Source organism: Cervus elaphus, chromosome 8, assembly GCF_910594005.1.
Source record: "Cervus elaphus chromosome 8, mCerEla1.1, whole genome shotgun sequence".
NCBI classification, from domain to species: domain Eukaryota; kingdom Metazoa; phylum Chordata; class Mammalia; order Artiodactyla; family Cervidae; genus Cervus; species Cervus elaphus.
The window spans coordinates 44805203-44818787 of NC_057822.1; the positions used below are offsets into that span (position 1 = coordinate 44805203).

Here is a 13585-nt window from a genome sequence, read left to right on the forward strand (position 1 = left end):
GACAGAGGATCCTGCCAGGCTCCTCTGTCCATGGGATTTCCCAGGCAAGTATTGAAGTGGGTTGCCATTTCTTTTTCCAGGGAATTTTCCTGACCCAAGGATTGAACCTGTGTCTCCAGCATTGCAGGCAGATTCTTTACTGCTGAGTCACCCAGGAAGCTCCATTTTACACACGGTAGTGTATATATGTCAATAATATTCTCTCAATTCATCCTACCCTCTCCTTCCCACCTTGTGTCCACAAGTTATTCCCATCTTTAAACTTAGGATAATAATGGTATCTATGGCACAAGATAACTGAGAATAAATGAATGAGTATATACAAATCATTTAACAGTCTCTGGCAAGTAAATTTTATCTTCTTCTTCATTTATATTCTATAACGTTTTATGGATTAAATGACAATCTATATAAATGCTTTGAAAATTTTGAAGTATAATTTAGTAGTGTTGTGCCATTTATATACTTAATTTATGCACTTTCAACTTTATGCATTTATATACAACAAAACAATAAAAAAAAGAGAGTGAGAAATAGAATGAGAAATGACAATTTACTTTGTGCATTCTGTACAAAGACCCAATCCATGAACGGATGGGAAACATGACTCTGTGGGTCCCACTGTGTGTCTCTGTCCCGTGTCTTTCTCAATGAGTTGAGGATACTCAGTTCGCTGGCCTGAATGTGATTCAAATGTTTTTAAATAAACATTTTTCAAACAGCATGAGCCTTAAGATGGAAGCCAAAAACTTCATCCATGGTTCAACTGAAAGGAAAGACATTGTTATAGTCCTAGAGGAAAATATGGCTGTGTTGGGTTTACTGCTAGAAGGCAAGTTGTTTCAAATGTGTCATATAGACGGACACAGCAGATGTGCTGGTAAATATTTAACAACTGGATCTCTGGGAAGACAGTCCTTATTTGTAGCTTCTACTATTTTTGGTAATATAAATATTTCCACAGAGGCTGAGGTTAAACTTCTGATGTGGTGTCATTGAATGTGGATACATTTACAAGGTACTTCCACTGTGTAGCTACAATAGACATAAATGGCCTCAAAAGCATAGGTGATAGAAAAATGTAGTAAAATAATTAGGATACAATAAAAGTTGCTATTTATTAACTTTGTTTTTTAATATCATTTACCTACTTTTAAGTTTGTATAGTTTAGTTTTTAGTAACAGCTGTGCTTAAAGCCTGCCTCACAAAATCCCTAACATTTAATAAGCGGCTCTCAGTTCAGTTCAGTTCAGTCACTCAGTCGTGTCTGACTCTTTGCAACCCCATGAACCACAGCACGCCAGGGCTCCCTGTCCATCACCAATTCCCAGAGTCCACCCAAACTCATGTCATGTCGGTGATGCCATCCAACCATCTCATCCTCTGTCGTCCCCTTCTCCTCCTGCCCTCAATCTTTCCCAGCAGTAATCAAATTCTATGCCCCGACCAGTAACGCTGAAGAAGCTTAAGTTGAATGGTTCTATGAAGACCTACAAGACCTTTTAGAACACCCCCAAAAGACGCCCTTTTCATTATAGGGGACTGGAATGCAAAAGTAGGAAGTCAAGAAACACCTGGAGTAACAGGCAAATTTGGCCTTGGAGTATGGAATGAAGCAGGGAAAGGCTAATAGAGTTTTGCCAAAAGAACGCACTGGTCATAGCAAGCACCCTCTTCCAACAACACAAGAGAAGCGGCTCTCACATGTCAGTAAAAGCCTGTTCGGGACACTACTGAACTATCAAGTGTTGTCAGAATTTGGGAGGAAGAACTCTGATAAGCTGCAGCATTAGGTTGCTTCCATAACTGTTAAGATGGTGAGCCAAGTGTGGAGTAAGAACTTAATAAGATCAAAAAGTCATTAAGTTTACAGCTGAAAGATAAACACTACCAAAAGTGCTCATAAATGCACCACATCAACAGAGGAAGCTCTGAGCCTCTGCGTTCTAACACAATTTTCTAGGGGAAGAAATTTCCAAGGAGATTATGGCAATCCATAATTTTCTTTCTACACCCTGCTTTTAAAATTTAATCTCCGAAGAAACTCTTGTTCAATAGTTCATAAAAGTAATATTGCAATTTCTTTAAAAAGTCCTCTGAACATTAGTATCAATAAATACTTTGTCATTTTAGTTGTGCTTTATTGTAGCATGGTGTTCAGCTTCTCATGAGACATTTGGGGAGTATTTGTATACAAGATTAGCTTCTTATTCACAGTTCAGTAATTTTGAAATGTGGTAGGCCAGTGGTATCTTCTATAAACTTGTAGTTTCCTATCTCATTTTCTTCTCTTATCAGACTGGGTTGTCCTTGTTTTAGTTTAGGGCAAGGATGAGACTGAGAAGTTAAGATATATTAAAATTATAAAGATGAAGAAATCTTATACACAAATCTCTCTCTTTTTTAAAAAAATTTATTTTATTTTTGGCATGTGGGATCTTAGTTCCCCCACCAGGGATGGAACCTGTGCTCCCCTGCAGAGGAGGAGTGCAGAATCTTAACCAATGGCCCACCAGGGAAATCCCTATATACCAAGCTCTGAAAAGATCCCTAGCTATGAAGCACTAAATCCCACAAAATGAGAATTTAAAAGCACAAAATCTATCTCAAAATTGATGACCTAACTGGAGTCCATTGGATTACGGAGGGTGCCGATACCAGCACTGGGTCCCTACCACATTGTCCGCTTACCTGCACGGGGTGAATCCTGGTTTTGATGCTTCCTACACCTTCCACGGTGGTGACGGCAGCCCCATACAGAGAGCAGATGGGCACCAGGCAGGCTGTAACTGGATAATGGCTGTGATGGAATTTTGTAAAGAGAACACACTGGAATCACACGGAGGAGGTAACATAATTCAGGGAGTTATTTCTAGAAAGGGTCTTGAGACTGTATTTCCCTGAGAATACAGAGAACACTAGATAAAAACCATAACTTTTTGGAAGTGTTCAAGAAAGGACTTAACATAGGGCTGGAGTAGAATGGTAGAGAGAAATGGAAAAAAAGAAAACTGAGCTCTGTGTAGAACCTCCAAGAGACCCTCATTCTCTGTTTATTTTTCTCATTCAGAGGAAAAAAAGGCTTTTTCTCATCACAAAATGATATATTGACTCATGTAAACCATCATGGGATAATTTACCCCAGTGATTCTCAACTGTGGGAAGTTTCTAAAAACACAAAAATTCTGGTTGCATGCTAGCCTAATTATTATTATTAATTTTCGGTCATGCCACACAGTATGTGGGATCTTAGTTCCCTGGTTAGGGATTGAAGCCGAGCCCCCTATATCGGAAGTACAGAGTCTTAAACACTGGACTGTCAGGGAAGTCCAAGGCTAGCCTAATTAAACCAGAATCTTTGGGATGCAATCACTCCATCACTTTTCAAAGCTCCTCAGCTGATTCCAGTGTATGGGCAAGTATGTAAACCATGGGTTCATGTCCCTGTCTTGACCGTCTCTCTCACACTAGAGTCTGTATTATTGACACAGCAGATGTGGTTACATCAGATTCTCATCTCACTGGTTGGGAATGGGGTCCAGTCTTCATTAGTCCAGTTTAGTCTCTTGGAAGAGTGCTTGGTGTACAGAGCAAGCGTGAACCCTGGGTTATTGCGCTTTTTTTTTTCGTCCTCCAGCTGCCCTCCTCCATTAAGTTTACTTTCTCTTAATATTATCTCCCGCCTCCTTTTCTCTCAACTTTTCCAGGGCTCATTGGTTTCCTGTCTTAGCCTTATGCCTCATCCAGGAAATAGAGGCATATTCTCCTATCACTGCCCAACCCACCCCTACTCATCTCTAGCTGCAGTCAGCCTCATTCCCAGTCCAGGCCTGGAGGGTGAGGACACCCCACCCCACCTCTTCCCCAGTGCTCTGAATCCCTTCTATTCTTGTCTTCCCTTGGACTTGCTTCATTATCAATTGCCCTTCTAACCTCTTCCTTTCTAGGGTCTCATTTCTCTAAATTCCCTTGAATTTAGAAGTTCAAATGTTTTTTTGTGCTAAAAATAAATCCCCAGGCCAATGTATCTCTCCAGCCCATCTTTCGCTCCTTCTTAGTCGAGTTTTTTCAAAAGCTATCCATGCCTTCCTAGCCCTCCAGTCACTCTTGCGTATCTGTACCTCATCTTCCAGCCCCACAAGTCTGCTGACAGTGCTCTGGGAGCAATCTAATGGCCCTGAGCCATGTCCTGGTCTTTCATACTATTGCACTTCTACCACCTGGGAACTTTCTCTTCTGGATGCTCCTCCTTCATCCCTGGCTACTCCCTCTTGGTCTCCTTTTGGGGGTGTCTTTCTTTGCCCATCTCCCTGTCTCTTGTTGTGCAGTGTCCTAAACTTGGAAGCTCTCCTGTGATTCCTGCTACATTCTAAATGACCAGGGTTGAAAACCACTAACTGGCCCTCATAACCTTGACAAGTTAGTTAACACTTTTTGCCTCCATTTCCTCTTTTTTCAATATGAGTGACAGTCGAGCCTATCTCAAAGTTGTTTTGGGGACTGAATATGATAACATGATGTAAACTATTTTGAACAGTGCCTAGCATTCAATAAATGTTAGCTCTTTCTATTGTCATTGTTAGTATCTATGTTGATAACTTCCAATTAACTAGTTCCGGATGACACCTCCCCTCTGAGTAACAGACCTGTCTATGTAGATACCTGTGGACAATCCCTCTTGCATGTCCCATAGTAATTGCAATGCGATTCGTCCAAAGCTAAACTCACCACTTTCCTTTCCCCTGCGTCTCCTCCTCCTAATCTGTGAACAGCATAACCCAGAGACTTAAGACCAAAAACTTGGGAATCCTGCTTGACAACTCTCCGACCACATGCAAAGCAGTGAGCAAATTTACATTTTAGGTCAAGGTGACGTTGGCTCAGTCACATAACCTAATCGGAGGTCTCACTCAGCCCTTCAGGGGAAGAACTCTTCTAGTGTAAGTTGATCTAAACCTCCTGCCAGGACAATGCTTCCCTTCTTTGTGTGTAAACCCATTCCTGCCTGGCCCTCGGTCTGAGATCTGCTCAAAAGCAAAGCAAATATCTGTACGGCAAGAGACAGAGTGGCCCTGAGAGGCTGGAATGCAGGACAGATACACCCTGATGGGAAGAGAGTCCAGAGGAAAGATCTGGAGCAGGGGAAGTCACAGGAGAGCAGGTCCAGAGGCCATGTGAGTGCAATGGACGCCTGGAGAGAGGAGAGGGGACACAGGGACGGGACGTGGCGGTTCTGCACCCTTCCCAGAAGCGCTTGGGCCAATGCAAAGGATACTGGATCTTCTTGGTCTTGGGGTCGTATCTGGACACCATGACAGTGCAGGCGCCGCAGCCTCCGCTCCCGCAGCCGTACTTGGTGCCGGTGAGGCGGACTGGAAGGAAGGAGGTCAAGGAGAAGAGGGACCCAGGCTGCTCTGCTTTCTATACTTTTCTTCCTCAGATACTGATAACAAGTGAAGTCATTTTCTGGAGTCTCCTAAGATTTCCTGCTTAAGAGAGCTGCCCCACTTTTTGCACATAAGTGAGCTAATTGATGAAAGGTGAGAAGATATCCCTACACACCCACATCTCACGGCTTTATCTGAAATCCCCAAGGCATTTGTGAATGAGGCATTTTCTGGATTTTAGAAAGACAGTATGGTAGCTCTCCAGTGGAGCAAGGGCAGCACCTTGTAATCAAAAGCTCATGCTTCTACAGTGAGTCCTCTGGATATTCACACCGAGTGGGACATGTGAAGACTACAAAGAGCCTCATGCCAGTTAGATCAGAGTCTGCATCCAGATGAATAGGGAAAAGCCTGTTGAATTCAGGGTTGGGGACAACGGATTCTGCACTCGTGTTATTGCTATGGAGGTGCTGGGAGGTGGTGCATAAATAAAACTCAGAAACCCCTGCCAGGAAGTTTAATTTTTCCTGGTTCAGCAATGTAACACTTTTATTTTCTTATAGGATTACAGGATTAGAAAATATAAATTGATAACTTTGTTCCTGAGCCAGTAATATCAACAAACTCTTGTGTACCTCTTCCGTGTAAGACACTGGCATGCTTCCACAAAGAAAGAACAAATAATACATGTAATCCCTTTGCTTCAGGTGCTATTAGAGTCTACTAGAATTTGCTTGGGACCTCTCTGGGGGAGGTTTAAGAAAGATTTTGTGGGTACAGATTATAATTGGCTTGGGTGGAGGCTGAGAATGATTTCATCTAGAAATTGCTGCCCATGAAGAGATAATACCAGGTCAGGACGCTGCAGAGTAGGAAGCTGAGATTCTCTGCAGAGGCTCAGAGGGGGTGGCACCCCGCTCCCTGTGTTCCCTTGTCTGAGCCCATGCAGGCAAGTCCAGCTTTCTGTCTTCAGGCAGAGTCACGTGGGTGAGGCCTTCATGAGAATGCACCATTTTTGACATGAATGGAAAACTCAGAGAAACCCCTTCTCTTTGCCTTTGGTGACCTGACATTTTCAAGCAAAGGAATCCAGGAGCCGTCTGACTCTAAGAAGAGGCAAATTTTGACTTTTCACTCTGTTAGACCTTAAAGCAGATCTATGCTTCTTGTTTTAACATTGTCTTGAGTGCAAAGTGAAAGGTTGATTCAACCAGCTGCTTTGCCCTCTGGTTACCAGACAAGTAGTTTGATGCCTCCTTCCTCCAGTCCCACCAGAAGTGCCTGATTCAGGCAGTTTCTTCCATGTTCTGTTGACTCATCCTAAAGCTCTTCGCTAGGTAGGGTGACCAGACAAAATATAGGACACCCAGTTAAATCTGAATTTCAGATAAAAAATGAATTATATTTTAGTGTAAGTGTGTCCCATGCATTCAAATTCAAATTTGCCTGGGCATACTGTATTTCTATATGCTAAAGCTGACAACCCTACATAAGTCAAATACAAACAATAATATATCAGAAGTTTATTTTTTGGTTTTTTTGGTTCTTTAAGAAAAGAACTAACTGACTTTTGAACTCTGTGGGAGAAGGTGAGGGTGGGATGTTTCGAAAGAATAGCATGTATATTATCTATGGTGAAACAGATCACCAGCCCAGGTGGGATGCATGAGACAAGTGCTCGGGCCTGGTGCACTGGGAAGACCTAGAGGAATCGGGTGGAGAGGGAGGTGGGAGGGGGGATCGGGATGGGGAATACGTGTAAATCTATGGCTGATTCATATCAATGTATGACAAAACCCACTGAAAAAATAAATAAATAAATAAAGGGGGGAAAAAAAAAAAAAGAAAAGAACTTTCTCAGGGCCCCAATATGCAGAACACTATGGGGATATACAGAAGTTACCCTGAGACTAAATGCCCATGGCCAGCTTGTGCAGTTGACCCTGGAATTTCCACTGACTTCTGGTCATTCATCAGTGAGTGATTGAGTCTTGCATGCCAAACTTGACTCTTTGCCTCAAGGATCTCACTTCTCATTCATCTCTTGCTATACCCTTCCACCCCCACCCCCCAAAGCTTTACATCCATTGGAATAAACTGCTTTCAGTTCTTCTAAAGCAATATATTATCTTGCTTCTGCACCCCCACACCACCACCAAGAATACCCTTTCCCCCATGAATTCCCCTTTCCCAGAAACTCTGACACAACCCTTCTCTCTTCCTTCCTTGCTCAAGCCTGGTGGGAGGGCCCTGTCCATGTTCCCACTACACGGCACTCATCACACCCGCTGTCTGTCTCTTCATGCACTAGACTGAGGGCAGAAGCTGTGTCTTCCAGCTTACTTCTGCACACGTGGTGCTTGGTAAAATTCATCTACTGAATGAAGAGTTGTTTCAAGAACTGCAAGGTGTTAGGGTTGGGTATGTGAAGGGTGTGGGAAAGTGAGCACAAGTGTTTAGGATGTCTCTGACCCATCCCATTTCTCCAGTTTTATCCTAGAGCCAGGATCTCACAGTTGCATTAAAGCAGCTCCCTAATACACACCCTCTTTAACCCATGTAGCTGTGGGACATCAACCCTTGCTGGTGCAGTATCTTGTTTTTACAGGTCGGATTGCTTAACAGCAGGCCAGGATCTGTCATGTAGAAGGAGAGGTAACATGAGGTTGCACCCCAGCAGGTCTGGGCCGCGTAGGTGGGTTGCCATTTCCTTCTCCAGGAGATCTTCCTGACCCAGGGATCAAACCCAGGTCTCCTGCACTGCAAGCAGACTCTTCACTGTGTGAGCCACCACGGAAATGGGAGGCTGGGGCTGATTCTGTCTAGGGCTCTACCAGCCTTGCTTACCTGGGAGCCCATGAAGTTTCAGCTTGTTCCTAATATAGAGTTTCTTCACTTTGGGAGTCTAGAGAAAGCATGGTAAAGTGTGGCACAGATGTAGAAAGGTAAGAAAAGGGAAGTGATAGGGTATGCTGACTAACACAGATTTTAAAGCTGGGAAAATGGGAGATGGCAAAACCAAGGAGGAAGGATTTGGCCTGTTTGGTTTTTTTTTTTTTTTTTCCTCATTTATTTTTATTAGGTGGAGGCTAATTACTTTACAATATTGTAGTGGTTTTTGCCATACATTGACATGAATCAGCCATGGATTTACATGTGTTCCCCATCTCGATTCCCCCTCCTGCCTCCCTTGTTTTGTTTCAACTGTAATCCCAATTCCCTGAATAGTGAGTGCAACGGGGACACTGAGGGGCAGTATTGGCTAGAGTAGTAGAATAATGGGGGTAGGAAACCAGATTGAAATGTTAAATAGTGAGAGATGGAGTCAGCAGAGAAATGAGACATTAGGTACACACAGTTAGTAGATAAGTCTGGTGAGGAAAGGACTGGGAGAAAGGAAGTCACGCTTCATGTTTTTGGATGTGCATGTTGGGAGGCCAAGGACCAGAAGCAGGAGGAAACGAAGATTCTGGAGAGAGGATTGTCTGGCTCACCACTGATTCCTCTGAGCTTAGTACAGTGCCTGGCTCTCAGTAGACGCTGAATAAGTATACACTTATTCTTAACTTATTATTTGTTTATTTATCTATTGGCCATGTGGCTTGCCGGATCTCAGTTCTGCGACCAGGGATTGAACCCAGGCTATGTCAGTGAAAGCCCGGAATCCTAACCACTAGGCACCAGGAAACTTCCCCCCAAAATCTCCAAAACATTTTGAAACAATTGTAGTCTCATAAGAAGTTGCAAAAATAGTACAGACTGCCCTATGGACCTGTTCCCTAGCTTCCCCCAATGCTGACATCCCACAGAACTATAGTGCAACACACCAAAACCAGGAAACTGACATAGATATCATACCAAGAACAGAAAACCAGAGGCTAGAGTTTCTTCAGATTTTGCCACTTCTGCCTGCTCTCATACTATGTGGTATATCCAGCTCTACGCAATTGTATCTCATAGATCTCTGTAACCACTGCCACAGTCACTCTCTCCTGCTACCCTTTTATAGTTACCCTCAAGCCCAAGAAATTATTTTTGAATATTTAATCAAGGTGCAGGAGGAGTGAGATGTGAAAAAGAGTCCAGATAAGAAGTAAAGAGCTGGAGTGCATTAGTTATACAATGGGATTTTGAAATAGGCTTATAAAACCTTGTTTTCTCTGATAAGGATTATCAAAAGGCATAGATGACAAGTCAGTGAAATGCCCTTGTGGGAAGGTACACACATTGTCATTGTCAGTGACATGTACCCTTGAGCAAGCGGCTGGACTATTTAATCTTTTGTTTGGCCTGCCATGTTGGATCTTAATTCCCCAAGCAGGGATTGAACCCATGCCCCCGGACATGGAAGTCTTAATCACTGGACCACTGGGGAAGTTCCTGGCTGGACATTTTCACATTCACCCTGCTGAATATAAAACCATCATCAAGGTGACCATGGGGCTCAAAAGTCAAAAAGTTATTTCCAATGTTATCCCACTCATGGTTCACTGGATGATCATTTTGGTTTTGCCCAGGCAAAAAATACAATGAATATAGCACGAAGCTGTCACTTTTAAATGCATTCTCTGAACTCCAACTAGACTGTGCAAATTGAACACAAGGTTATTTATCTAGAGCAAATACAAAAGGAAGAATGATTTCCTTTAGAAGTCTTAGCATGTTTTCTTTTTACCACCAAAGCCAGATTAATTACAGTAAAATAAAAGGATATGGATTTTCCTCAAGTAGAATAGTAGATTTACTTCAGGATCAGCATTCTTCTCTATGACCTACATTGTGAAATAAGAAGGGATTTTAGGAAGATAATACCATCGTGTTATGGCAATCCTATCTGTTGTTTTGGGGGCATGTTTTTGAAAGGTGCTGGCTTCACAAGGACCAAAAACAACAAAAGAAGCCTTTTCTAACACTGGAAATAGAATTCTGGAGAAATAATGGAACACTGTTTCAATGTCTCTGAACTTTCTCATATATGTGACAACTGTAAATTCTGGATTATTTTTTTCCTTACAGCTACTCGGAGAGGATCCAGATGGGGAAACAGATTCCAAAATTGACTCAAGATAACTCAAGATAACTCAGTCCACATGAAGTCATGAAAAAGCTTAGCCAGAGAAGATTCTCTAAGGGAGTCATAGGAGAGTATGCTATGAGGGAGCCCCTTCTGCCCCCACCAGCTCCCCCTGCCCCCTGAAATGGACGTGCCTGGGTGAAGGAAGAGCTTAAGGGGACAGGAATCTCCCCTCTGCCTGTCACGGTGCTCCAGGCTGCTACTCCCAATAGATCGAAGCCTGCACATGAGATAAAGTTATCTGTCCTCCCCGACTCAGGCAGCATCTCTGCTGGGTACAGTCAGGCAAGATTAGAGAGGAGAACTGGAGGAAACACATTAGGAAGGGGCGCAACATTGAAACTAGAGACACAGGACCTTATTCCACTGAAAGTGTTTTTGATCACCCCAGAAAAAGTAACAAACCACATTATTTTTCATAACTGCCTCCTATTTTCAAGTCTCCTTTTGAGTCCTCAGGAGATTCACTCAGCCAGAGATGAGCTCAGTGCTCCCCACTCAGAATCTCAGCGTGCAGAGCAGGCTGAGCGAAATGTCATCACAGAAGCAAAGCATTATACCTAGACTGCTTTAACACCCTACCTGTGTGGCTACGGAAATTATTTCCAAGGTGGAAGCAAGATGGGGGTTGGGACTGATGGCCTGCAAGCCAGGACCACTGTCCCTTCCTCCTGTGTGCCCCTACATTGAGGGGACACAGCCTGCTGACATTATTCTGTGTTATAAAGACATCAGTGTTCCTGATGCAATATTCCAAGTCAATGTTTCACAACCATTCTAACTGCCGGATCATCGTCACACTTGATTTAGTGCTGTCTTCAATCATGATATTGCTCCAGGCTCAAAGTAGCAGGCTGTGATGCTTTAGCCTTGAGGGTCATTGAGCAGCCTGAAAGTATTTATTAGGGCAAAATAAAACCCTCATTTGCTATTATTATCCTCAATGTCATATACTCCTTCTATTAAAACAGTGTTGTTGGAGGGGGCCGGATGCGCCCTGCCCCCAGCCCACCGTGACCATGCTGTCCCACCTGCTGAAAGAGCACCAGGCCAAGCAGAATGAACGCAAAGAGTGGCAGAGGAGGCAAGAGGCCATCACTCCAGCCACCAGCCTGACAGAAGTTTTGGTGGATCACCTCAGTGTAGGTGTGGCCCAGGCCAACAGGAGCCAGAGAAAGCTAGACCACAAGGTGAAGACCCTACAGATTCAGGCTGCCCTGTCTGCCAAGCAGACAGGTCAGTGGATCGGGACGGTGGAGAACTTCCACTAGGCACTCAGGGAAATCGGGGATGTGCAGAGCTGGGCTCAGAAAATCGAGCTGGACATGTGCACCATCGCCCCTGCACTGGAGTACATCTACAAAGCGCAGTGGCAGTCGGCCCCCTCCTAGCCCAGCTGCCCTCCCCTCCCCTCACGCCTCCTACCTGCCCTGGGTGGGGCAGGAGGGAGGCCGATAGCCCATGAATAAAACACAAGCCTCCAAAGGAAAAAAATAAATAAAATAGAATAGCATTGCTAAACTCAAGCAGAGCTAACCTCCATGTAATGGGAGGACGACATAGCTTTTAATGCCTGGGTCAGAATCCACTTCCATTGTAATTTAACAGATAAAGATGAGAGTTCCTTACTGATTCCAAAAGAAAAGAGCAAACTAGCTGGAGGCTAATTTACACTCCCAAGCTTTAATCATTTTGCACTAAACCCTAAACTAACGACCCATGGTCAAGTTCATACTACTACATGTGACTTGAAAAAGACAGAAAAGGGAGTTTAAATAAATCAGAAACAGCATCAGTAAAAGAAAATCAGCTTGGTTTTTATCTCTGACATATGAAAATGCATATTAATCATATCATAAACTTACCTTTCTTCCATTCACAAAAAAAATCAACTCATCAGAATCGGAAAGAGAAGGCATTATGGCAGAAAAAATACCTCCACCAGGATAGAGGGTTATTGTTTTCTTGGAGAGCAGATATGGTAGGGCAAAAATCTGGATGCTTATCAGCCTTGGGAAAGCCCAAGCTGCCAAAGCAGGAACAGAAGAGGTGACTTATAGCCACCCTGGCAGACGAAGCACCAACCAGAGCTCCCGGCCCGCCCAGCCCGCGAGTGCGCCCTTCTCCTCCCTTCCATGTCAGTCAGGTCAGTGATTTTGGCAGTCCCCTTTGAAATCCAAGACTGGTTTTACTGGGGGAAGGTGTTTAACATCAGGAATGAAAAAAATAAAAGAGAGTTTTAAATAGACTATTTTATTTTTTTTAACTAATCAAGCCATCAATTAATTCAGTGCTATTAAAACTCATGACACTTTCTTAGGTTTTTCTCCAGTTGAAGGGCAAAGGGAGATTTCACTATGTACATACCTTCATAATTTCTTTATAAAAACTTCATAAAAATGTGTCCTTAACTGCGTTAGGCAAACTGCAAGTATGTTCTCTTAACCTTTTTTTTTCATACTCACTTGCTTCTGTGAATTTAAAGGTTAAGACATCAAACTACTTAAAACCAGAAGCATGTGCAGGAGCTTGCTATGGGCTGGAGACCCTTTTCAGGATTCCCTTAGGCCTACAGCAGCTTGATAAAGTGTTGTCATCTTCTCTTTGCTGCTGCTGACTAAGTCACTTCAGTCGTGTCCGACTCTGTGTGACCCCATAGACGGCAGCCCACCAGGCTCCCCCGTCCCTGGGATTCTCCAGGCAAGAACACTGGAGTGGGTTGCCATTTCCTTTTCCAGTGCGTGAAAGCGAAAAGTGAAAGGGAAGTCGCTCAGTCGTGTCCGACTCTTAGCGACCCCATGGACTGCAGCCCACCAGGCTCCTCCGTCCACGGGGTTTTCCAGGCAAGAGTACTGGAGTGGGGTGCCATTTTAGAGATGTAGAAACCGCAGCACAGAGACATCAGGCAATTTGTTCAGTGCCACACAAGCAGTGATGGCAGAGTTGCTCCAGAGTCCGTGTCTTTGACCTCCTTCTTGTGCTCCAGATGGAAACACGGTAGGAAACGAGGCTGGAAGGGTGGCCAGTGGTCAGAGTCTGGGCCAGAGCATGCAGGGAGGCCTGGCAGGCATGATGAAGGTTTTGCTGAACTGTCTAAATATGATGGGAAGCCACTGGAAGGCT

At 43.8% G+C, this 13585-nt stretch overlaps 1 protein-coding gene and 1 pseudogene across 1 annotated transcript in view; one reads left to right on the forward strand and one right to left on the reverse strand.

Annotated features, from left to right (window-relative positions):
* Positions 1–12491, reverse strand: part of LOC122698813 (aldehyde oxidase 4) — an 82224-nt gene extending 69733 nt beyond the window's left edge. The window contains exons 1-4 of the mRNA XM_043910439.1: positions 12328–12491; positions 10103–10160; positions 5277–5373; positions 2693–2801 (exon numbers count right to left, since the gene is read on the reverse strand). Of these exons, the coding sequence (XP_043766374.1) occupies positions 2693–2801; positions 5277–5373; positions 10103–10160; positions 12328–12381 (318 nt within the window). The 5' untranslated portion in view covers positions 12382–12491. The remainder of the gene's footprint in view (positions 1–2692; positions 2802–5276; positions 5374–10102; positions 10161–12327) is intronic.
* LOC122698815 lies at positions 11449–11853 on the forward strand (annotated as a pseudogene).
* Positions 12492–13585: the final 1094 nt, after the last annotated feature.